The 24,903-nt window shown below is 41.1% G+C and overlaps 3 protein-coding genes and 1 long non-coding RNA gene across 10 annotated transcripts; 3 read left to right on the forward strand and 1 right to left on the reverse strand.

The window, feature by feature from the left end:
- Window positions 1–408: 408 nt before the first annotated feature.
- On the forward strand, window positions 409–6,483 carry zgc:154055 (uncharacterized protein LOC556036 homolog). Of its 2 annotated transcripts, XM_067613376.1 has the most exons (11): window positions 409–1,028; window positions 1,376–1,432; window positions 1,924–2,032; window positions 2,187–2,312; window positions 3,257–3,430; window positions 3,518–3,735; window positions 3,892–4,053; window positions 4,453–4,594; window positions 5,665–5,885; window positions 5,972–6,123; window positions 6,229–6,483. In XM_067613376.1, exons 1-11 carry the CDS (start codon window positions 844–846, stop codon window positions 6,327–6,329), a joined length of 1,647 nt encoding a protein of 548 aa, XP_067469477.1. In that variant the 5' UTR covers window positions 409–843; the 3' UTR covers window positions 6,330–6,483. The 2 variants fall into 2 exon arrangements, with proteins under 2 accessions (XP_067469477.1, XP_067469478.1); XM_067613377.1 differs by lacking the exon at window positions 1,376–1,432 and having other exon boundaries at window positions 415–1,028; window positions 6,229–6,481.
- Window positions 6,484–6,678: 195 nt separating this feature from the next.
- tdh2 (L-threonine dehydrogenase 2) lies at window positions 6,679–12,400 on the forward strand. 2 transcript variants are annotated; one of them, XM_067613378.1, is made up of 8 exons: window positions 6,679–7,861; window positions 9,540–9,582; window positions 9,669–9,739; window positions 9,840–9,989; window positions 10,078–10,250; window positions 10,369–10,459; window positions 10,560–10,829; window positions 11,434–12,400. In XM_067613378.1, the coding sequence occupies exons 1-8, from the start codon at window positions 7,663–7,665 to the stop codon at window positions 11,577–11,579; spliced, it is 1,143 nt and encodes a 380-aa protein (XP_067469479.1). In that variant the 5' UTR covers window positions 6,679–7,662; the 3' UTR covers window positions 11,580–12,400. The 2 variants fall into 2 exon arrangements, with proteins under 2 accessions (XP_067469479.1, XP_067469480.1); XM_067613379.1 differs by having other exon boundaries at window positions 11,437–12,400.
- A 1,271-nt stretch (window positions 12,401–13,671) lies between these two features.
- srrm1 (serine/arginine repetitive matrix 1) lies at window positions 13,672–24,105 on the forward strand. 3 transcript variants are annotated; one of them, XM_067613372.1, is made up of 17 exons: window positions 13,672–13,800; window positions 14,578–14,667; window positions 14,919–15,041; window positions 17,389–17,559; window positions 17,830–17,930; window positions 18,040–18,264; window positions 18,566–18,751; window positions 18,882–19,001; window positions 19,234–19,442; window positions 19,775–19,855; window positions 20,755–20,841; window positions 21,050–21,185; window positions 21,310–21,399; window positions 21,483–21,962; window positions 22,074–22,260; window positions 22,922–23,095; window positions 23,254–24,105. In XM_067613372.1, exons 1-17 carry the CDS (start codon window positions 13,780–13,782, stop codon window positions 23,362–23,364), a joined length of 2,592 nt encoding a protein of 863 aa, XP_067469473.1. In that variant the 5' UTR covers window positions 13,672–13,779; the 3' UTR covers window positions 23,365–24,105. The 3 variants fall into 3 exon arrangements, with proteins under 3 accessions (XP_067469473.1, XP_067469475.1, XP_067469476.1); XM_067613374.1 differs by lacking the exon at window positions 20,755–20,841; XM_067613375.1 differs by lacking the exons at window positions 13,672–13,800; window positions 14,578–14,667; window positions 14,919–15,041 and adding an exon at window positions 15,052–15,408 and having other exon boundaries at window positions 16,725–17,559.
- Window positions 17,371–24,866, reverse strand: LOC137199239 (uncharacterized). 3 transcript variants are annotated; one of them, XR_010931756.1, is made up of 2 exons: window positions 24,784–24,866; window positions 17,371–19,019 (listed from the first exon to the last, which is right to left on the reverse strand). It is a non-coding gene; the product is annotated as an uncharacterized lncRNA (long non-coding RNA). The 3 variants fall into 3 exon arrangements; XR_010931757.1 differs by lacking the exon at window positions 24,784–24,866 and adding an exon at window positions 19,191–19,278; XR_010931758.1 differs by lacking the exon at window positions 24,784–24,866 and adding an exon at window positions 19,113–19,201.
- Window positions 24,867–24,903: the final 37 nt, after the last annotated feature.

Consider the following 24,903-nt stretch of genomic DNA (forward strand, 5'->3'; position numbering starts at 1 on the left):
TTTATCTCCTCAAGCCAATTATTGAAATAAAATAAAATAAATCCTCTTTCTAGAGCTGTAAGGTTAGTCGGTTAATCGATTAGTCAATGGACAGAAGATTAATCAGCAATTATTTTGATACTTGAACAATCATTTTAGTCATTTTTTAAGCAAAAATGAAAAAATAAACTTTTCAAATGTGATGATTTATTGCTTTTCTTTGTCGAACATGATGATAAACTGAATATCTTTGGGTTTTGGACTATTAGTCTGACAAAACTAGGCCTAGACATTTGAAAATGTAACCTTGGACTGTGGGGGACTTCAACAGTTATTTTTAACTGTTTTCTGGCATTTGTTAGACAATGCAACATGTGACAAGGGGGTCCCAAGTAGACTTTGCTTTATTTGAAGGAGCTGCAGGCCAAAAAGGTCTGTATTCACTGACTTAGACCACTTTCCTACGTTTGAGCATGCTGCCACCTAGCGGCCATTGCGTATACAGCATCGCTGCTGCCTGTTGCAACCCCCACAGTGTGCAAAACTTTCACCAGCAATGTGTGACACATCTCAGTGTTGCTGTGCCTCAGGAAACGTGCACTTCCGTCTTCTGTCGCCTCTTGCAAGACATTTTCATTCTCAGACCTCTGCTGTGTGAAGAAAGATGTAGCTACATTAGTGCCTGGCTATGAGGCCACATCTATTTATAGACTCCTTATCGTCAAACAAGCAAGAGCGCAACTGCAGTTCTGCCCAACCAGTAGCAGTGTTTTCAGATGAGGGAGCTTTGCTTTCATTTTCTAATAAGAGAGGCGAGGAACTGATTTGAAGTTGAGGGCCGTGACACTTTTTGACGAGGAACTGATGGAGTTTTCTGAGCACATTAAGACCGCCAATGTGGAGGATGTTGTGCTCCGGCAGCCACTTCACCCACCGGGCAGAGGCACCCTGTGCATCACGGGCCACCACCTGCTCTTCTCGGACAGGGAGGAGGGCAGCTCTCGGCAGGTTTTACTGCTCCTCAGGAACATCGATGCCATTGAGAAAAGGTGAGGGGAAAAACAATATATATTATCAGGTAGTTTAGCTGAACATTACATCATACAATAAAAATATTCAAAAATAGTCTCACTTCATTTGTTTTCAGTTGTTTCCAGATGTTGCCTTCACATCCTCCATCATTATCTTTCCAATAAACATCATTTAACTGCTTAAAAAGACTATTACAGCATGAGTGACTTGTGGATCTTTTTATCATTAATTTATTTTATTTGGTCTTGGTCAAACAAATAATCACACTAATCAACAATATACTAATCAACACCAAACCACCAGTGAATGCTCCAATGTGTAATTAATGTCTAATTACATTATTCCTCAAATCTTTTTTAATCAGTGTGGAAAACCTTTTGGGCTACTCCGGCCTCTTCTCTAATGCAGGCCGCAGTGAAAGGTTGGATATCATTTGTGTTGCAGTGTGTCTGCTGTGCTGCTTTTGTTGCCCGCAGCACTGAGAAGAAGGAAATTTGCTAACAAAATGACCAACTCTCTTTCTTATCGCCCTCCACACACGCTGTGTTGTGTGTCGCTTGCTACTAATAGCTTGTTGGTTTCCTCTGTGAAAGCTTACTAAATATGTTTTTGCTCAGTAACAGAAATTAAATGTGGCTCGCCCATTTGTCATCAAGAGAAAACCCCCCTCCCACCCACCCACACACACACACACACACACACACACACAAACACACACACCCCAGCTGACCGGGTTCGCCTTCTGTTATCTGCCTCAAGTCAAGCTTTCTGCATTGCTAGAGTCAAAACATGAAGTGGACACAGGGGTATTGTTTCCATTGTTTTGCAGGATTCATAGCTGTGTGTGTGTGTGTGTGTGTGTGTGTACATGTGTGTGTGTGTGTGTGTGGGTGTTGTTGCGTGTGTTTGTAGGATATCTGGATCCTCAGGGACGATTACCATCAAGTGTAAAGACTTACGTGTGCTCCAGCTTGACATCCCAGGCATGGAGCAATGTCTCAACATTGCACGCTCTATTGAGGTACAATAATTAATGGTGTCTAGTGGGGATAAAGTAATCAGTGTTTATTTCTATGTCTGTTTTTCTCGTTATTTCCTCCTCGTCCTCATCGCAGCTTTACATCTGATGACATTGTTTTAAAGTCTCACAACAATCTCTCTTTCATTCTCTCTAGACCCTGTCCTGTCTGGACTGTGTGTCGGAGATGTACCCTTTCTTTTACAGACCTCCTGATCTCAATCTCCAGGACCAGTGGGGTCTCTCATCCCCTGAAAAGCACTACACTCAAATGAAGGAGCTCGTAAGCACCACAATAAACTCTCTGTAGAGACTTGCTTGTTGCTGTACATGAATGTACTCCCAAATGCATAGAAACACACATAAGGTTGCCTGTGAGACACACGGTCTCACTGGCAACCTTTTCCAACAATGATCCAAGAACCACATGACAGGAAAATGCCAGGGAAACTCAACATAAGGGTCAAGATTCAGGATATCCTTTGTAGCTAAGGGCACAGCTCTGTCACCACTGTTAGGTTACACTTGTTTTCCTTTACTTCAGAATGTGCTGGACACAGCTTGAATTTGTGCTTAATCTACAGACGCCCTCCTTTGGGAACAGTGTGTTGCTATGGTGAGGGGTGGACCCTGAAGGCGGCATTGTTGCATGTGTTTTACTGGCACGATACGCCAGGATATCTGTAGTTTTCATCAGGCCGGGCCTGGTGACTATCGTTCATCGTTAACTAACTATCGTTAGAAGAATCTGGTTGGAGCTTGCATGTTTACCCACATTTGTCCTGCTGAAACGGACTCTTTCTCTCTTTAAACTATAACATATGATTGGGTTTGCAGTTTGTCAATTTTACATATAGAAACATTACAGAATAGCATCCCAGGCTGTAGTTTGGTCATTATGGGTAAATATTAAATTTTGGTACCATCTCTTCTACCTCTACATGACACAATTAAAAGTGAAGCACAAACTACTGTCTTTGTTTAAAGTGTGAACAAGTCAGCAGTTAGCAAGTGCTGTGTGCAGAGGAAGGTGTATCGACCCGTGTTAGGGCTGTTTCCTGTGACTTTAGTGTCCTTTGACATCAAGCGAGTATAAACCAGATGGGGCGTGTGCACTTTACTTACAGGAGGTTGCATCATTTATGTGTACTGAAGGTCAAATTTTCATCCATTAGTTGTTTGTCGCTGTGACAAGCTTTCATCGCCTTCTCTCTCCTGGGTTTGCAGCACAATAGGTGGAGACTGAGCACTGTGAACAGAGACTACACAGTGTGTCCCTCCTACCCTCCAGCTGTCATTGTTCCCATGGATGTAGACGATGACGCGCTGAAGAAGGTGGCCAAATTCAGACAGGGAGGACGCTTCCCTGTCCTCTGCTACTACCACAGGAAGAATGGCATGGTGAGCTGTTTGTCTCCGCGCTGCTGTACTGAGCACGGTTAACAGTGGCCTACGATTCCCACTGCTAATTAAACCTACACTTTCCAGGTAATCGTGCGCAGCAGTCAGCCACTGACGGGAGCCAATAGGAAGCGCTGCAGGGAAGATGAGCACTTCTTCCAGGCTGTGATTGACGGCTCAGACAAAGGTTACATTATTGACACACGCTCCAGTCAGCAGGCGCAACAGGCCCGGATGACAGGTGGAGGCTTTGAATCCAAATCGTGCTACAACCGCTGGAAGAGACTGCACAGACAGATGGAAAGGTGTGTGTATGTGTGTGAATGCCACAATGAAAAGCTAAAGTGAATAAATGCACAATTTCACTGACACTGATCTTTCCCATTGAAGCTAATTCACTTTCTTACGTGTGATTTCTGCATGTGCACATGTGTATAAGAGGTTTAAATGTATTTGTGCAGGGGTAAAGCACTCCAGGAGAGTCTAATTAAGCTGGTGGAGGCCTGTGGCGACGAGTCCCACAATATGGACCGTTGGCTCAGTAAGCTTGAAAATTCTAAGTGGCTGTCTCACGTCCAGACTGCTCTGTCAACAGCTGGCCTGCTGGCAGAATGTGTGGAGAGGTAGGAACTACAACTATCTGTGGTGAGATTACAGTGTGCCTGCACTTATCTCGTGCTTGTATAACTATGCAAGTCAATAATTCAGTGAAGAATTTTTTTCACTTTGAATACATGGGAGGATAGCAAAAATACTAACATGTAAATAAAATGGTAATAATATGTTCTTAATTTAATCAAAAGGGCAAAAACATATAAAAAATATGATGTTAAAAGACAGTAAAATACCAGACATAGGCTGAACATGCATAGACAGCATAAGAAACTGACAACACTAAAACATTTCAATTTGTCAGCAGCACTAATTGAAAGGTCTCTGTAGTTGTTTTGCCAAGAAATAAAATGCATGTCTTTTACATATAGATGAACAAGACTGAAGCATCTGTATTGTTTTTTGTCCAGGGATGGTCATTCAGTCCTGGTGCACGGCTCTGAAGGGATAGACTCCACTTTGCTCATCAGCACTCTGGCACAGCTCATCATGGACCCAAGCTGCCGCACACTGGAGGGCTTCCTGGCTCTGCTGGAGAGGGAGTGGATACAGGTGAGTGCATATTTACTCTCTGCCATTTTATCTTAAGTGTGCGAATTGTGAAATTGTGTGGAATTTATGCATGATAAGGTGCCTTTCGAAAATGTCAACAATGGTGCGATGTTTGAGTTTTGCAAATGCAAAACTTATTGTTCTGTGAGCCTACATCTGTCAGTGATCCATAATGGCAATGACAGATAAGTGTCTTGATTCTCGATTTACTGCTCACATACAGTAAACTAATGAGTTTCTGTGAATGAAGGAGTGATTTTGGACACAGCCTATGTATATAAAAAGACTGGGATGGTGCTAAAGTGTCTCATTTGTTGGAATACATTTTAGACATACAGTACTGCAGACCATAGAAAAAAAAATTACACAGCTTACAAATTGGAGAGTTTCTGAGTCTGAAATCATCTTGGGGATACAAAAAAAATATTATATCAAATAAAGCTCAGTGATTATTTTAATGCTTTCAGAAAAGTAAAAAAAAGTTCAGACGGGGGAAGCATTCTAAACTTAAAGACCACTTTATCAGTCTTAAATAAAGCAGTTGCACCCAAAGTGAGGACATATTGCGTTATTATAACATTTAACATTTGACATTATAGCTGCAGAATTTTTTTAAGCACTCTCTCACATGTAGTATGACCAAATCTATTGCTTAAAGAATATTGCTCAATAGTCCAACCCTAACAGGAAGTGTCTTGCGAGAAGTTCATATTCAGTCAGCTGCATGAGGTGATCATAGATTCAACAAGATATGCTTCTCTTAACCTGGTGACCGTGGTGCGGTCGCCCAAAAACATACAGAGAGTAGTTAGTCTTTTTCAGCAACTCTACATTTGATTAAGTATTTTTCAGAATTTGAGAGGAATGAAATTACAACTGCAAGTCAAAAATCGGGACTCATTTTCACAGACCCATAAGCAGTCCTAGTTGCTTTAAATAGGTTTCTAATCTGATAAATCATCCTTCTAATCCAAATGTGGGCAGGTTATGCAGAACTTAATTCACAAGCACTTTGTTTTGACAGTCATAAAATGAATAAGCAGCAAAATTAGGTGTCTTTTTCTCTGCAGGCAGGACACCCATTCCAGCAGCGATGTGCCCACTCAGCCTACTCCCACGCTCGTCTCCAGCAGGAGTCCCCAGTCTTCCTGCTGCTGCTGGACTGTGTGTGGCAGCTGTGGCGCCAGTTCCCCCTAGCACTGGGCTTCTCTGAGGCTCTGCTCCTGAGGCTGGCGACTGAAGCCTACGCCTCTGACTATGGAACCTTCCTCTGTAACAACGATCAGGAGAGGTCAGTCATCCCTCAGAGTGTGAATAGACATACGTGGTGTTAGTTAGTTCACACCTCACTCTTCCATCTTTGTCCTTCCCTCTCAGGTGTGCTCTAGGGGTGAGGGAGAAGACTCACTGTTTGTTCCAGGCTCTGCTTAGGCCCAGGGACAGAGAGCACTACTCCAACCCCTTGTATGAACCCACTGAGCTGGCCATCTGGCCTTCAGTCCACCCTCAGTCCCTGCAGCTGTGGAAAGGTGAGCTTTGGTTGATGTATGCATTCAAACTTGATTTTATGCTTTTAGACCTGTTGGTGACTTGATAAGTGTTGGTGCTGTCTCAAGCTCATGTCTTTCCCTCAGGCTTTTTTCTGAGGTGGACCCAACAGGCTCGCCACCTAGAAGAAGCCCAGGAAGAAATAAGGAACATGGTCATTGAGTGGGGGAAGCTGGCTCTGAGCTGATGATCCTTCAGTGTACAGACCAGTGCAGTGGAGATGATGATAATGAACATTTGAGGGAAATGAACATAAATAGGAATGTTACCAATGTGCAATGTCTTTCAACTGTTGAATTGTTCCTCATATCTTTTAACGGTGTTTTAAAGTACAGTAATTTTCATGCTTTCATAAAAATTGTGTTGGAAAAAAAAAACAGAATTATTGGTGTGATTTAAAGTGTAGTAAAAATTGTGGGAAATATGCTTGTTATCACCCAGAGGTTGTGAGGCAACCAGCGGAGACTTTGGGAAGTTTCTGCTACCAGCCAAGAAATAGTCCATTTGTAAAACCACAAATTATTGACCATATTTACACTTCTGTTTTTGCTTAAATTAAACAAAAAATATATAACATTAAATTAATGAGCTATAGAGGTGCTTGTAGGCACATCTTGTTACCTTCAGACAGAGCCATGCTAACTGTTTTCCTCTGTCTTTATGCTAAGCTAAGCTAACCAGCTACTGGCTCCAGCTTCATATAGAATGGTCAGATATGAGACTGATATTGATCTTTTCATCTAACTCTCAGAAAATGTAGAACTATTCCTTTAAAGCTGTTTAGCCCTCTTTTACTTCATATTTTTAGTGCTTTAAAAACTGCCCACAGAGTGTTTTATTTTCTCTAATTATTGCCTTTGTTTTTCATAATTTCAAAAGGTTAATTATTTTCCCACACAAATCAACTCGCATATATTATCAAATGAAGAAGACTGTATAAGTGACACACCTCCCAGTCCTGTTAAGCTCAGCTAAACACTCTTCACAATACAAATCCCCGTGCACAGCAAGTCAGCATGTTTGCACACGCGGAGCTTTGCAAGCTGGAGACTGTAGTCCTGTTCAGTCAAGAGCCACAAGCCCTGGTGATTATACGATGTGGACAAGAACCACATAGCCCAGCATGACTTTCTATACCTGCTTATTTAACCAGTGGTTACTGGATGGACAGAAACGGTGACCAGACGGATGGTAATCTTTTAATTCTAACACTCAAATGCCTCGAACAACTCGTTTTATATGCTGTTATTTCATGATTCAATTTTGAGGAATAGTTTTGGATTTACCAAGTTGCGCTTGCTGGATAAAGAATCATCTGTCCGGGGGTTTCTGATTTTGTCAGCACACAGGTAATATATCTTTTTCCATATTCTATTTGAGTTCAGTCTGTGTAGACTTTGTGTCTGTGATTTAATTTTAAAACAACTTGTATATTCCCCAGTGATGAAGTTCTGTCTCACCAGTATGGTTTGGTCAGCTAGTTAAGTTTACTTTAACTTTTCTAAGGACTGCTACTGGACATGCAATCTGGTGTGCGAGTCTTTGTGCCCACCGCGACTGTGCTGGGCCTGTTTTGCCGAGGTTGTCTCAGCAAGGCGCAGACGCAGAGTTTGCCTGGTCGCACCTTCAGCTGTTTGCCCAGACAGATGAGCAGGTGGAACAGCCGGGAGACCTGCAACCCACCGCCTACTCAGGAAAACCCCCGTATCCTCATCACAGGTGACACAGCTTCCCTTCTGTCATTAGCATATAGCTGCTTCTACCTGACATACTGTATATTTATTCAGGGAAAGGTGGACTGTTCCACACCTACCCAAACACTGAACCTGTGAAGCTGCTATTGTTTTCTACCGTTTTCACTGTGCAGCCCCTGTTTTATACTGTTAGCCACAGAGCAGTTACAATAGGGGTTGAATGCCTGGCTCAGGGGCAACCTTTAAACAGAGAGTTACTCAAATCACCTCCGAGTAGATAAAATGAGAGGGAGGAATATCCGAAGGAATGTTTCATATCATTATGGCATCAGTGCCATGAGTGGACTACTACAGACGCATGTGCTGTTGCCTTTCTTCTTTTCGAGTTGTTTTCACTGTGCGCTAGCATCAGGATGCCATTTTCACTCATCACAATAGGGTGTGTGTAGACAGTGCTGGTGACACAAAAAAGCCAATGAGTGACTGTGGGGGGAATAATAGCCTGCTATCACTTTTTGTCACAGGATAAAGCTTTGGAACAAACAAAAAGCTTTTTTTCCCAGCTGAAGCATGGTGCACCAAAAACATTTATTTCATTTTCATACCAAACTCCAAACATTTTTTTGTTTCCTCTGGAAATATAGACAGGTGACAAATTAAAGGAAAAACCAACCTAAAGTGTCTTAGTAAGGTGTTGGGCCACCATGTGCTGCCAGAACAGCTTCAATGCGCCTTGGCATTGCTTCTACACATCTCTGGAACTCTACTGGAGGGATGGACACCATTCTTCCAAAAGTATTCCCCCATTTGGTGTTTTGATGATGGTGCCCTATGGATGGGGGCATTGTCATCCTGGAAGAGACCGGTCCCATCAGGATAGAAATGTTTCATCACAGGATAAAGGTGATCACTCAGAACAACTTTGTATTGATTTGCAGTGACCCTTCCCTTTAAGGGGACAAGTGGACGCAAACCATGCCAGCAAAATGCCCCCCACAGCATAACAGAGCCACCGGATCCCCTCGCTGTAGGGGTCAAGCATTCAGACCTCTTGGTGTATGCCACGCATGCACTCACCCACTTGTATGTATTGTAATATGGTGAATGATGACTCATCTGACCATATCATTTTTTCCACATATCTGTAGACCAGTGCCTATGGTTTTTGCACCACTGAACTCTCAAATGTTCATTCATCTTTGTAATGAGGGGTTTATGCACTGCAACCCTACTATAATATCCCTCTCTATGTAATTGTCGACGGACTCTTCTTGCTGACAGTCTGATCACATCTTGCATTGACATTCTCAGTCACAAGAGTTCTACTGTTTTTCCTTACATATTGCACTAATGCATGAGCATCATGGTCATTAAATGTGCACTATTGCCCACAATTTCCAACTGTATTTACTGATGTCTTTCTCATAGATCTAAATTCAGATGTCTCTTTAGTCTTATTGAAACACTGGCCAGTTGAGCAGTCTTTGTGACTTAAGCTCCTGCCATCCGTGCCCCAACAATGAACCCTCTTTCAAAGTCACTCAGATGTTTTCTTCTCACCATCTGGATACAAAATCAGAATCAGGCATTGCACCTGTGTGGAAACATCTGCATTAATTATGTTTCTCCACTCATTTACTCAGGTTTTTCCTTTAATTTGTCATCTGTCTGTATAAAATATGAAACTTTGTCTCTGTACGCAGGTGGTCTTGGGCAGTTGGGTGTGGGGCTTGCACAGATGATGAGGTGAGATATTTAGATTTTCCTTAGACATTAGAGTTTGTTAAAGATGTTTAAAATATTAATGTCATGATGCCTTTATTAATGACTAGGAAACAGTATGGAACAGAGAATGTAATCCTGTCAGACATTAAGAAGCCTTCACCTCATGTTTTCAGAAGTGGTATGCAAAATTATTACATTCTTCTCCAATTTACACTTAACAGAATGTATAACATTTCCCTGCCGTTTAAATCATATCATTGGTCTCCCCACCTCCCTAGGTCCATTTGTATATGCTGATGTGTTGGACTACAAACACCTCAGAGAACTGATTGTAAATAATCGTGTCACTTGGCTGGTCCACTACAGTGCTCTGCTTAGTGCTGTTGGCGAGGCAAATGTTGCTTTGGCACGCAAAATCAACATCACAGGTCTGCTTGAACATACACATTGTTACATGTGCCACCTTTTTATGGATCGTTATGTTCAACCTCTTCTGATTTTCTGCTGTCCATCTAGGCCTTCATAATGTGCTGGACTTGGCCCTGGAGAACTGCCTGCGCCTTTTTGTCCCGAGCACCATTGGAGCATTTGGTCCTTCCTCTCCTCGTGACCCAGCACCTGACCTCTGTGTCCAGAGACCTCGAACTATCTACGGGGTGTCCAAAGTTCACGGAGAACTAATGGGGGAGGTGGGTCCATCTTAAAGCATTCTTCAAATATCCAAACATACAGACGGACCTAGTAGTCCTATACATCTATTTGTGAAATTTAGTAGCATATCAATCTTCTGTCTTTCTTTTTCTTTAGTATCTCCATCATAAATATGGCCTGGACTTCCGCTGCCTACGTTATCCAGGTGTGATATCGGTCAACACACCTCCAGGGGGAGGAACAACAGGTATTACTTCACCTCATGTTTGAGTATGTTGTATATATTATATACAATATAACCATGGTGGATTTCATGGACTAAGCCCTCCGGACCTTTGTTTTCACAGACTATGCAGTTCAAATCTTCCATGATGCTCTCAGCACAGGACACCATGAGTGCTACCTGCGTCCTGACACCCGTCTTCCCATGATGCATATCTCGGACTGCCACCGTGCCACAGTAGAATTCATGCAGGCTCCAGAGTGCCAGCTGTCCTTGCGCACCTACAACATCGCAGCCATGAGCTTCACTCCAGAAGAGGTGGCCCAAGAAATCCGCAATCACCTTCCTCACCTCAAAGTCACCTACAATCCCGACTCTGTCCGCCAGACCATTGGTACGACTTAACACAGAGGATACATATGCTATCCAGGATCAGATGTTTACATCTGGTTTCCTGTCAATCACATACATGTGATACAACAGATACCTCTCTATACTGTATTTATGTTCTCTTAGCTAAAAAGTAAAACTGATAGGATGATTGGATGTGCTATATTTAGTAGTCAAATCTGTGAAATGGCTTCATCCCCAAATGCATGTCATCCCACCAATACAGTTGCAGAATTTAGGCTGCCTTTGTTAGGATACATAACATCCAACTATATTTTTTAAAATACACTGATTAGCCTAATGAATCATAGGTCCAATTTTGATTAAATTGGACTTTGGGAAGCATTTTGGCACTGTGTTCTAGCACTGAAAAATTACACTGGCTTGTTGGGGACTTAAATTGCAACGATGCTTGTCCAGTTATGTCATAATAGATGAAATGTTTACTTGAAATCGGGTTTAATGTTGTAGGTGTCATGCTGTTTTCTTGGATGAAAGCAACAATGAGTTTTTACTTTTGGCTTCACCTCCTGATTTTGAAATCATTTGTTGGATTGATATTGCTGAACTTTTACAACAAGGTCCATAATGCTCTTGTCACTTCGCAGCAGACAGCTGGCCAGTGAGGTTTGATGACTCCAATGCCAGGCGAGATTGGGGCTGGGCACCAGCCTACGGGCTTGAGGAGTTGGTGTCAGACATGTTGCGCTCCATTCGAGACAAGAGGACCAGCGAAGGCTTGCCAGTCAGCTAGCAAAACCTGCTCCACAAAGACTGACTAACCCTATCCCTACTTTTTACTTCCTTTCATTTCGCTCTCACAAGCTGTCAACCAGTATCCTGTGTTCCACTGGAGCATTAGAGCAATGAGCCAGGGACTGTTTGTAAGGTATGAATTCTCAGTCAGAACCTCTCAATATACACTGGAGAGAGTCATACATGTGCACAAAAACACATTTCAGTCTTTTTCAGGGAATCATATACTGTTAAACATTCTTTTCATTTTGTTGTTTTAATTGTTATCATGGTATAAACATCACTTTAATGAGTATGTAGCCTCAGATGGAACTGCAAATGACTTATTTCTTAAGCTTTCCAAATGTCATGTTAATTACATCCATGTACACAACAGTCTGCTACAATGTTTATCACACTATGGACCAGTTGCACATTAGAGTAGCAAACCTGTTGTACACTATGACTCCAGAATCATCTGGAATGGCTAGCCTAGATTTTTCTGGACTGTAATGACTCATCGTGTATTCTGACTGTTATATTAGGCAGTCTTTTATAAGATAGTCTATAAAATGAAAATCACATACTGTATCCAATTCTGTTACCCTAAATTGCTGTATAAAAGTCCACTACCCTTGTTTAGATCTAATCTAATCTAAATCTGTGGCATCTAACAAGAAGCCTTTTTTTCTTTTTTTGCCAGCAGTGTGATTTTGGTAATGAATGAGTACCAATAACAAATAATGCCTTGTTTACTGTAAATTACTTTGAAAAACAATGTATAAAAAATGCAGTGTACTTTGAATCAGACCTTGAATAATAAAAAAAGTTATATACCCAGTAGTAGTAATTATTGTATGTTGCTGAACTCCGTGTATTCTACATGTAGAACAATTTTTGATACCTTAGTAGACCACAATGATGTTTAGGATGATGCTGATAACAATAATATTGATTATGGTGGAAAGAAGTATGCTTCTGAGGCACTTGCACTTGGGTATCTCCATTTTATGTTATTTTTTGGATTGTCCGTCTGTCCATTTCATTCTCTTGTGGACACGCTATCTCAGGAACACCTTTAAGGAATTTCTTCAAATTTGGCACAAATGTCCACTTGGACTCATGGATGAACTAAAGGTCAAAGATCAACGTCACTGTGACCTCATGTCTGTCCCATTCTCGTGAATGTGATATCTCAGGAACGCCTGGAGGGAATTTCATTACATTTGGCACAAACGTCCACTTGGACTCAAGGATGAACTTGTTAGAATTTGAGGGCCAAAGATCAAGGTCACTGTGACCTCACAAAACACGTTTTTTGGGCATAATTCAAGAATTCAATCACCAATTATGTCTAATAGGATTAAATGATGAAGTGATGACATTTTTTATCCAAAAGGTCAAAGGTCAACTTCACTGTGATATGATAAAGTTCTGCAAAAACATTCAATCATTATTCAACGCCATAATTCAGGAACAACTGTGACCATATTTCACATTTGGTCAGATTCTGAATTTGTGACACTAATCTTGGATGCCCACCTTGAAACTATGGTGGTTTTATTAAATTCTTTCAAAGTCTTCACTACAAATATATGAGTCTGGACAGATATGGGATGTAAACTGCAACTTGACTGGTTGGCGGAGGCATACAGCCGCAAGGTGGTATTTCTAGTGTTATGTTATGTTATGTTATACTTCAACTCCACTATATTTTTGAGGGAAATATTGTACTTTCTACTCTACTACACTTTTCAGATAGCTATAGTTACAGGTTACTTTGCAAATTCAGATTTTTTACAAACGAAGTGTATTATCAACAAATGAAATATGATGTATTGTTATAGAATTAACTACCCATTAAAAATATTGAATGGTAAAATAAGCTCCAAATCGACCAGCTACAACGTTAAAATGCTGCATTAATGCATCAATAATTAAGAGGTTAATATAAGATATAGTGTATAATAACATTGAGACAGGTGGAAATATGCAAATAACCTACATTTCGAAGATGATATTTAGGTTATATACTTTTGCTCAAGTAAAATATTTGAATGTAAACTCACACTTTAAGTGGGTCAGGATTCATTCCTCCCCGGATGTAATAATTGTGTCTTCCCGTAGAGGCGCTCTCCTCACGCGGCTTGCCTCTCTGAATTTCCCCGGAGCCACACGTCTTTCTCAACGGCGCCTGCTAACATTTACTCTCCTCGATAATGGACGCGGGCTTCTTCCGCGTAAGATATTTAAACTTCTTTTTTAGACTCTTTATTTTCGTGTGCTGCTAAGCGTACCGGTATATATTGGTGTGTGTCTTGTTTAGCGCATTAATATGGCATGTGTCTTTGGGTGGAGGGCCATCCACTTAGAAACGATATGGTTAGGGCCCCGACTATCAACTGATATTAGGCAATCTTGAATCTTGCTACGCGCGTTGTCCCAACTAGGTTTTGCCCCAGAGTTTACGCCTCTTATCAAAACATGAAGCATTTTACTTTATAGCTTTGTGTAATGTCGTTTTACTTTGTCTTTTCACGCAAATGTGCAGACAGACACACTTACGGGAAATAGACGGGCCAACCCTAGCTAACGTTAGCTGGCCATTGCTAATTTGTTAGCCTTGGCTAAAGATGGCGCCCGGGCGGTACATCGTTTCTGAGCTAGTCACGACCACTAATACGCTAATGTTGGCTAATATAAGTAGACCAAACGATGTGTTGTATATTGTGGTCAGGGAAACTAGCGTTGTCCGGTATTTAAGCATTAACGTTATTTTTAATGTAACGTTAAATTACATGTTAGAGGAAGTACGTTATCGTAATGTTTGCTATCTGAACCCTGTGTTTTGGTTTCGGTGTCATGGTACTATGCAGAAAAGTTACGCAGGTCAATAATGGGAAAGTTTATGTGCAACTTAAACAGTCTTTCAACCATATTTTGCTGTGCGTGTCAGATATGATTGTCAACCTACACTGAACAAACATTTTAACAAGCGATTGTTGTCTTTTCTTCAGGGTACAAGTGCGGAGCAAGACAACCGGTTCAGCAACAAGCACAAGAAACTGCTGAAGCAGCTGAAGTTTGCAGAATGTCTGGACAAGAAGGTATAAAATCATTCTTTTTTAACAAGATTTATTTGCCACTGTGTTAGTTTTCATTTCTATTCCAAATAAACTGTTGCCTTTGAAAGGTTAATGGCTAGTTAGATGTGTGAAGAATGTAGAGATTTAATTCCGATAGCATGAAACTGTGAAACGCACACACAGCCCCCTGTTGAAACTATAGCTTTAGGGCATTGTAGTCCATTTATCGTCACTACTAAGTGGATGCTGTTGGTTGTTCATTTGACCCTTAGGTGGACATGACCAAAGTGAACCTGGAAGTCATCAAACCTTGGATTACCCAGCGAGTGACAGAGATTCTGGGATTCGAGGATGACGTCGTCATAGAGTTCATATTTAACCAGCTTGAGGAAAAGGTAATGTCTTTAATTGTGTTTATTTTGTTGTTTTTTTTTACAAAACGTTCATAAATTTGAGGGCATTGCTTAGTCAGTAAGAAGGGATATAATCAAATAATGCTCATCCTAGTCAAAATGAATGGGTAAAGTAGCAATTGGTGTAAAACTGATTTATAATGACATAACCATGTTTTGCTGTTATGTGACAAAGTGCCTTTATTCAGCAGTCTTCTAATGATGATGTGATTTATGATTTAAAAGGCCTGAACCAATATGGATGTTATACCTTGCATCAGAAGTATAGCACCAACACCTAATTAGCTCTCTCCTGAGCCCAAAGTCACTGAGCCCAACTCTCCCTTCATGATGCAGTGTGTGGTTTGAGGTGAGTTATATGCAGGGATCACCAATATCATGTCAGTGAAAGACACACCTGAACAATGCCATAATCATATTCTTCGTAGATATTTGAAGTGCTGCCCAGATCCCTTTTAAATGCAACTGGAGTTATAGGCTCAAAACAGGAAAGTTTTAACAATTTGCCGTAGCCAATTGTTAGGGTAATGGATTTCCATCCATACATTTTTAAAGAGTAACTTTAAGAGTAATTTAACACCTAGCTGGAAAACATTGTTTAACTGACCACCTCCTGATTGAAAGTCTTTCCCACCTCTATTGGGTGTGGTCACTTGTGTCTTCTGTTGCACTTGTATCCACACGTAACAGTGATGTGAGGGTATTATGAACAGAGTGTACTGTATTTCTACATGGTTATAGCAAGTTAAGAACTTTAACCACTGGAGGTCAGCAAAAACAAGATTTTTCTGCTTGTATCAACGTATTTTTTTTTACAAGTCTATTAAATCTCTGTCTGCACCTAGCATCTAGCTGCATGTGGTCAGAGGTGCAACAGTCTTGAGATTCTCAACCGACAGAAACAGTGAATTTCAGCTTGGTATTACGTTGCTCTTCAAAAACTAGAGTTTCATTGGATGTCTGTAGTTGTCAAGTTTGTTTTTTTTACATTAGCAATAGCCCTCTTACCAGTAGAGCTTTAATGCTATAATGTACAAACTTATTTCATTTTTGAATACTACATTATGCATGTTCTTCATCCCATAGCTCATAGGCCACTTTATTTAAGTGAAAAAATAAAGGAGTCTCTATCCAAGGGTTTCCCTTTTGTCATACTGTGTGCCCCTCTGATTCATCAAACCACTTGGGATGTCTGGGTAATGGGTAATTTCCATTGCACAGGCTAACCTTTGGAAATAGGAAAATGTAAATGAGGTAAAAACCCCAAATCATATACTCATAATATTCTTTAAAAGACTATTACTAGGAACATATCCCATAGCATATTACTTTTTTTTAGAATATATATAGTCTTAGAATGTATAGGAATAGTAATCGTTAATGACTTTGATTTCCCTAAGATGCTGAAAACCAGATGTGTCTCTTTTTATATATATGACACCAGCCTTTGATCTTTTTAATTTAATTTTGTGCTTGCTATAGCATTTGAGGGGTGGGAAGGGCTGTTTCAGCTAAGTTTAAAGGATACTGTTGCATTATGGTAAGAAAGGGTCATTGAATTGAGATTACGGTATCTCAGAATAATTCTATAATCAGTTGTTGAATAAAACTCCTTTTCTGTGTAACTGTGTACTCATTATTGCTTGTTCGTCTCTTGCAATTTAGATAAATGATATAACATTAAGCTCAAGGTGGTTGAGTCTCAAGCAGTAGGGAGGCGGAAGCAAGCCAAGGGAGCTCCGTGCCCACTGATCCCACGGGACTCACTGAAGACACCGGAACTGTACTTGCAGTGTTGGGTTTTAATGCACTCTGTATTGTGGCTATTTGTTTAACTCCTGAAGTGTAGACTGTGGGGAGACTGGGAAACAAGGGGGTGGGTAGGGACACAGAATTGTATAGTGGGAATAGCACTGAGGAAATCAAATGATGAAAAAACATTTTTGTGTTTTGGGAGTCTTTATGATAGATTATTATCTGGGAAATAATAATAATTGGGAATAAAAGCAGTATTGCATGCAGTGTTCATATTGCTAGATATGTCTCCCCTCAACTAGCTTGCATTCTCAGTTTAATGAGTTTGTGAGTACAATTTAAATCAGTTTTATTTTGATTATGAGTCCAGTATTGGACCCAGAGTTGGTAAATATTTTAGTCAGTGTCTATTTGTTTTGAGTATGGTTAACTACATAGTCACAGGTATAGTTAAGTGAAGACTAGAAGGTAGGCAGTCCCATTTATGGGATCCTACCTCCCCCTGGTATTTTACCTTCCATTATTTCAATGGCCATATGGTCTTTTCTTTCCCCCCTTCGTGTGTGTGTTGCAGCACCCGGATAGCAAGATGATGCAGATCAACCTGACAGGCTTCCTGAATGGGAAGAACGCCCGGGAGTTCATGAAGGACCTGTGGCCCCTGCTGCTGAGTGCCCAGGAGAACATTGCTGGCATCCCGTCAGCTTTTCTGGAACAGAAGAAAGAGGAAATCAAACAGAGACAGGTGAGCTTTTCAATGAGCAAATAACTTTGTCAAAACATCTCTGTTGGCTGTGGGCTGTTATGGTTCTGTGGCTGCCTACTTTGTTTAAGAGGCTCTAGTGGGTGTATAATATGCCCTAAAATAATTACATAAGAGATAATAATTACAGAGACGATAACATTGAACCCAGTATGTGACACCTCAGATGACAGTATATGAACATTGCTGGATAGTAGATATCTTGTTGGTGATAGTGATATGAAATTTTCTCCATTGTTCTGTTTTTGGCAGATTGAACAGGAGAAGCTAGCCTCTCTGAAGAAGGTGGATGAGGATAAGAAGGAAAAGGACAAGGATATCAGAGAAAGGGCTCAGTCAAAGAGCCCAAGGAGGTAAAAAAAAAAAAAAAGTCTTTAGTCATAAGAGAGATCAGTGGGTGAAAGTTGGATTTGTGTATTTATCGCAGACCTTGGAAACTTATTCTCTGTTCTTTCTTTCCAGGCGGAAGACAAGGTCACCATCACCGCGGCGAAGGTCACCAGTAAAGCGAGAAAGGAAACGAAGCCCCTCACGTTCCCCACGACGCAAAGCCAGTCCAGTTGGTGGCAGTTCACCCCCTCCACCTCTGATGCAGCTGCCCACAAAACCTTTGGAGCAGCTTGTGGAGCCAGATACATCAGGAAGAGCCATGCCGGAACCAGTCATCCAAGAAGCTTCTTCCACCTGGTTTGTTGAATACCTTCTTTGAAATTTTGTCTTGAATGCAAAGTTGGTGTAGTTCATTATTATTTTAGTTTTTGATACTTTGTGAAATTTGTATTTGAGTTAAACTTAATCCATATTCACTCTTTATTTATGTCCTTTCACTTAAGGATTTAGTTTTAGTATACTAATGTTTAGTTTTACAGTATATGAATGTACATAACATACACTTAGTTTTTCCACACTTAAGTTTTGTTTTTAGGTTATTATAATAATAAAGTGACGGGGATCATTTAGGACTTAAACCTCTTTCTCTGGCCTGTAGTGACACCGTTGTAGAGGTGGTGAAAGCAGACTCTGTGACCGAAGTCAAAGAACCCTCCCCAGAGAAAACCCATAAGAAAGAGGAAAGGCCCAGGTCTCGGGAAAGAGAGAAGGACAGCAGGAGGGAAAGACCTCACCACCGCTCCCGTTCTCATTCCCGCTCTCGTAGACGACGCTCCCGTTCAAGGTAATCTCTGACATTCTTTGTATTAGTTTATTATGGTGTCCTCTGGACTTGTGTCAAAATTATATTGTGTAAAATCAAGGACTTCACAGTTCTTAAACTTTCGTAACTCGCCCTCTCTACCCTATTTCAGGTCGTACTCCCCTCGCAGAAGGCAGAGTCCCAGGAGAAGAATGTCTCCTCGTCGAAGGAGCCCACCCAGACGAGGCCCCACGGGCTCCAGACACAGACATAGACGCTCCCCTGTCCGCAGGTCAGTGAGTTGCACAGGCTGTAAAAGAGAAACAGAAGTGTATGGGGTTATCTAGTGATTAAAGGAACTGTCCTTAAGTCTTAAAACCTCATTTCCTTTATGATCTCTCACTATTTTTATTGTTTCACAGTGTTATTGGCATAGGTTTCATAAATCCACCGTATCCTGGCATTGCCAAAGACATGGGACCTTTGTTTTCTTTTTCAAAGTCGTTACTGTTTGTGTCCTGCAGGAGGCGCTCTCGCTCAGCTTCATCCTCTGGCAGCAGCTCCTCAGGCTCTCGTTCACCTAAAAAAGCAATGAAAAGAATATCTAGCACACCACCCCGAAAACAAGTCCATCATCCTGACACCTCCATTAGTCCTGCTGGGAAAGACAGACGGTCACCGTCTCCACGGGCCAGAAGGGGCAGAGGCTCAGCATCACCACCCAGATCATCTGGTATGATCTTTCAAATTCTTAGTTTGTTTTCCTATAATTATTACCTTTTTTTTTTTTCTTGCACTGTCAACCACAGGACATTTTTGGCTCCCTACCTCCCTCTGTGGTTATGAAATTTGATTTCATTATTGAAAATCTCTTGATGCTTCACTTCATTTATTTGTGAGGTTACACAAATAAATGAAGTAAACCATACCTGTTTGTGCATTAATAACAACTAGGGGATCAAAATCACTCCTTTGCATTTGCATAAGACTTAACGGTTATCTCTTGAGTCATAATAAAGCAGTATGATAATTATAAGTATTTTAATATTGTGTCTTGTTCTTCAGGTCTAAAGCGTAAACAAGGCGGAAGGGGCGATTCTCCATCTGATAATGCCAAATCCAGACCTTCTGAAGGGTCTGAGTCAGGTAAGTGTCAGATTTTGTCTGCTTAAAGAACCATAATGGCCTTTCACCTCACAGCTCACAAAGAGAGGTCCACTCATACGGAGCTCTCAGCCACTTCTGCTTGTGGACATTTTTGTTTTGCTCACTATCAGCCAGTCTTCCATGATAGGAGAGCCAAACTCAAACCAACACAAAAAGGGCCCTAAATTAAAGGATTATATTACTAACTGAATCATCTTGCATTGACATACCACCATAGAGGTATAAAGAAATTTTAATAAAGTAATTGGATTCTAAAAAAGATTGGTGACACTTTGCACTAGTGTCATTTACACTTTGTGTTTAGCAGGAAAGGGCTTGATGCAGGTGCTCACCCGTTTTCCTTAAAGCAACTTCGTTGTGACAAAAATTACTAACTTGGTATGTATAAAATATCACATTAAGATCAGAACTTAAAACAATGTGCAAAATGTGAAATTCATGATTGCTAAGGTAATGGCAAAAGCTTGGTCTGTCTGATCTGATCATAAAAACGATGATGATGTTGATCAGAAGACATTTCTGGGCTCTTCTGGGTTTGGTACTAGATTTTTTTGGCAGATATTTTGTTGAGAAGTGGAGCAAAGGGAAATGCAAAGTGAAGGGATGAGTACATCATTGTCCCAAGAACCTCAATACAGTGGTCTCAGGTTAACTAATGGGACCACATGATTAACCACATTTTATAACAACACAAGGTACAGCAGTAGTATAAATAGATAATTTGTGCTATGCCATGTTTAAACCTAATAAAAAGGGAAAACCCACACCACAAAGATATAAATCTGTTTTCTGTATAATCTAACCTTTCCATGTAAATCTACAGTATGTCTCGCTGGTTTTGCTAACACTGATGGGACACTCAATGCTCTGCATTTCAGAGGAGGATAAAAATGAGAAAGGGGCAACAGCAGATTCGGTGCAACAGCGACGTCAGTATCGCAGACAGAATCGACAGTCGTCTTCAGGTTATAAGCGTTTTTATCCCCGTTCTTTCCTCTCCCATACCCAACCCCTCTCTCTAACCAAGTCTCTGTCCATGTCATCTTGCACTCATCGTCTCATGGACTTTTGAAGCTGTGCCCTAACCCCAACCTTGGTGTTTTTTTCCCTCAGTCCATACAGTGGAGGCTACAATAAAATGGTTGTTGATGTCCTCTGTCTCTTTGGTTTCAGATACAGGGTCTTCCTCTTCAGAAGACGAGGGGCCCAAGAGGCCAAAGGCCGGGCCAGGTGCCAGAAATGGTGATGTCAGGAGGAGACGTAGCCGTACACCTTCACCACGGAGGCGACACAGGGATGCCTCTCCAAGGTCAGACACAGAATATATTAGCAGTCCAAACGATTTGAACTGATGTTTACTAAAAATCAGTGTTGACTAGTTTTTGCTTTGTTTGTTTTTGATTTTTATTTTTTTCCTGTGTTTACTATTTCAGGAAAAGACGTTCTCCATCTCCTGGTGGACGTAGACGTCGCTCTCCTTCTCCCCCACGACGTCGCAGATCTCCCTCTCCTCCTAGACGCAGGTATAGGCATGTTCACTTCATCTCTAGAGCTATCATTTGAATGTTCAAGAGTTTTTCTACAAATTGTCTTTGCTGCTTCCCAGGTCTCCTTCCCCACCTCCCCGCCGGCGATCTCCATCCCTCAGACGTTATTCTCCCCCTATCCAGCGTCGCTACAGCCCCTCACCTTTGCCTCCACAGAAGAGAAGGTTTTCTAGCTCTCCCTCAAAGCGCTCTTCTCCAGGGGCAAAGCGACGCCCTTCCAGGTCCCCCAAGCGCAGAAGTTCTCCTGCTCAAAGGAGGCGCACACCTCCTTCCTCCACATCTCCACCCAGACACAGGCGAAGCCCCATGTTGCCTTCTGGGAGGCCAAGCAGGGATACACGATCTCCTGTTGCAGCATCCAGTCGCCTCTCCTCGTCCCCTGCAAACCGTGGTCGCACTGTTAGGGGTTCCACCAGTCCTCAGGGACGTTTTGAAACCTCCAGTACATCCCCATGTAGCCAGCGGAGACAGTCCCCTTCACACAGTGGTAAACCCATCCGTAGAGTTTCCCGCACCCCGGAGCCACGCAACAACCAGAGGTAAACAAGGCAGTGAGCATTCATCCCCTTTTTGTACACCAGAAGCTGTTTTGTATATGTGTGACTGCCTTTCTGAATGTCCTCCTAATGTCACTTTTGCTCTCTCCACAGACCCTCTCCGAGCCCCCAGCTAATGAGGAGAGTGTCCTCCAGATCCAGATCTGTTTCTCCTCAACAAGCAGCTCAGAAACGTCCCGCCCCTGCGTCTGCCTCCCCCTCACCGTCTCGCTCTGCCAGTGTGTCTCCGCCACCAGTCAAAAAGGCCAGCAGTGGCTCAGGCAGTCAGTCACCAAGCAAGGTTTGATATTTCAGCTTATTGATTGTTATGGTGGTTAAAGATTGTCATTATATTTTTTATAGTTTGTAACTCGAGTCTTCAACATTATTATATATTTTTGAAAGTCTTTACATGTATGGTTCCTACACATTTGGATTAAAAAAAAATGTTGGAAATTATAAATTGCCTGGACATTTTTGAAAACCTGTTCTACAACCTGTCATATGCCCCCCAAATTTAAGTTTGTCCAATGTCCTAATTAGGTCCTTGTTGAGGGATGTGGTTGAGATGAAAGTTTGCAAGTAGTGTGCATTTGTTTATTTTTATACATTTGTCCATGTAAATACTCACAGAGCAAGTTACAACTGTCATAGCATGATCATCCTGTAACAAGTTGGAAATCCACAGTGTTGTGAACAACATTGTTCCATAACTTAAAACATTCTGACTTTGACCTTTAATACTGAGAGGTCTTAAATGCATCCTGAACCACAAAAAGAAATGAAGGATAGTTGAGGATAAAAGTGCCCTGGAAACTGTTTTTTTTTTTTAAAAAAATGGGAACTCTGTTTTGGCATAAATCCCTCCTCAGCACAGTAATGCTTTGAACATCATTTCTGTAATCCTCTTTGTGCGGTTATTCACTTGTAATGACGTCCTCTTAAAATCTTTTTTATTGCAGAATTCAGACGTTGATGGCAGTGGAAAGAAAAAGAAAAAGAAGAAGGAGAAGAAACACAAGAAAGAGAAGAAACATAAGAAGCACAAGAAGCATAAGAAGGAGAAAAGTGGTGCTGCTGGGACTGGAGACGGACAAGAGAACCAGGGTGTGGATGAGGATGGAGAATCGAGAAAGGTTAAGTTGGTTTCTGTGATTTCTAGCAACATTCTGATTCAATAAATGTCAGGGGATGTAGGGCATATGGAAGTAGGATGTTACTTTATTTACCCCAATGACCAACATTCTGCTTTTGCGTCCAAGTTGAGTGAAATGTCATGTTGCTTTTCTTTTAGGAATCAGACAGTGAAGTAGAGGACAGCTTGGACGACCTGGAGAAACACCTAAGAGAGAAGGCCCTGCGCTCCATGAGGAAGGCCCAGATGTCTCCATCACAAATGTCCTGAAAACAAGGGGAACCCTCTCTAAATTTTCCACTTACTCTTGATGTTTGTCATCAATCTGGTTCAGCTTTAGAATGTACAAATTGTTAATTCTTGAGTCTTTTGTTTTCTTTTTACAAGTTTGGTACATTCGGAACAGTGTGTTTCATTAAGAGCTTGATTTGTCAGTTAGTGTATTATCTAAACTGTAAAAAAAAAAGCTTGTGTTGTCCATAATTTTAAATTGTTTAGCAGGGAAAACGGTTTAATCTCGGAGGTTTGAGTTGGGCAAGTTTCAGATCTTTTCCACAGACTACAGTAGATTCCATTGAGAAATGATTGCATGTGCAGTGATCGTCCCTGATGTGCATGAACCACTGACCTTATGGAGTGTAGAGAAAAACCAACATACAGTAACACACTGTTACCATTGCCTTTTTTATTAGTGGAAACAGTGGCACAGCTGTGTGAACTGTCAAACAGGCTGTAACAGAATGTCTTGTCCCATATTGTAACTTAATAGAGGTGTTTGGCATTGTTTAACCTGCTGTTTTTTTTCTGACTTTGAAATAGTCTTGTTTGAAGACTAAAACAATCTGATGTGATACAGAATATGCTTTAATTTTTCCGACTGGATTGATATGCAATTTTTTGTTGACGCCCTTGCACCAAGCAAATCTCTGTGGGACTGCTTTATGATTTGTATTTAGTATCCCTGACTCCTGTCATATTGTCATCATTCAGAATTAAAACCGTTTTATAGGATCTATGTGCTTTCCTTTGTGTTGAAATTTAAAACTCAGTAAGATTTTGACATTTCTGTTTTGGTGGGGATTTGTCTAAGCTAATATAATGGAGGAGATGGAGAAAGAAAAAAATATTAAAAAGCAGTTAGTAGTTAGTGAGTTTGGATGCAGGCCACTATGCAGTAGGTCTAAATCTGGTGGAGCTGGGTGTATGTGCTACTTCATTAAAATAAGACTAAATCCTCTATATTTGACCTACAAAGTTAAAAGCTCTCATGACACAACAAGCTGCAGCATATTTAATCAGAAAAGTGTGTTCATTATAGCTAGATCAATAAACTACTCTTTCCTTTGCTGCCAGCATTATAACCCCAATTATCAAACCATGTGTTTCTGTATTTAATATCACTGAAAGTAATCCACTTCACACGACATATTCCTTATATGGGGTGGCGTTATTAAATGACAATTGGCATTATATAAATTCCATATATGGAAAACCAGGCAAAGCACCAAGTTCTGTATTTATGTAAACAGGAATTGAACAATAAAAATACTCAAATGCTAATAAAACGAATATAAAGTAGAGAACTGCGTAGACTAAAGTAAATGATGGACAAAGAAATGACTGTAAATTTTGTTGGGTTTTTGTAACAAACACTAGCACCTTGTTAGGGAGTTTAAAATGGTTCATTACCTCAGGCTAAGCAGAGAAGGTGTAGCCCAGGCACGGAGCTTGAAAGCCGCAGTATTAAAGCCTCGTCCTCCTCCTCCTCCTCCCAACAACAAGACTCCCCTCCTCAAACCCTCCCACATT

This window comes from Thunnus thynnus, chromosome 16, assembly GCF_963924715.1.
Source record: "Thunnus thynnus chromosome 16, fThuThy2.1, whole genome shotgun sequence".
NCBI lineage: Eukaryota > Metazoa > Chordata > Actinopteri > Scombriformes > Scombridae > Thunnus > Thunnus thynnus.

Bases quoted from the DNA above. Each gene is read 5' to 3' on its own strand.
- tdh2 (XM_067613378.1), top strand. From the start codon at position 7,663: ATGCAATCTGGTGTGCGAGTCTTTGTGCCCACCGCGACTGTGCTGGGC. The intron at 9,583-9,668 runs GTGAGATATTTA...ATTAATGACTAG, and splicing joins GGGCTTGCACAGATGATGAG to GAAACAGTATGGAACAGAGA. The intron at 9,740-9,839 runs GTATGCAAAATT...CCACCTCCCTAG, and splicing joins ACCTCATGTTTTCAGAAGTG to GTCCATTTGTATATGCTGAT.
- srrm1 (XM_067613372.1), top strand. From the start codon at position 13,780: ATGGACGCGGGCTTCTTCCGC. The intron at 22,261-22,921 runs GTTTGATATTTC...TTTTTATTGCAG, and splicing joins GCAGTCAGTCACCAAGCAAG to AATTCAGACGTTGATGGCAG. The intron at 23,096-23,253 runs GTTAAGTTGGTT...CTTTTCTTTTAG, and splicing joins AGGATGGAGAATCGAGAAAG to GAATCAGACAGTGAAGTAGA.
- zgc:154055 (XM_067613376.1), top strand. From the start codon at position 844: ATGGAGTTTTCTGAGCACATTAAGACCGCCAATGTGGAGGATGTTGTG. The intron at 1,433-1,923 runs GTTGGATATCAT...GTGTGTTTGTAG, and splicing joins AATGCAGGCCGCAGTGAAAG to GATATCTGGATCCTCAGGGA. The intron at 3,736-3,891 runs GTGTGTGTATGT...GTATTTGTGCAG, and splicing joins CTGCACAGACAGATGGAAAG to GGGTAAAGCACTCCAGGAGA.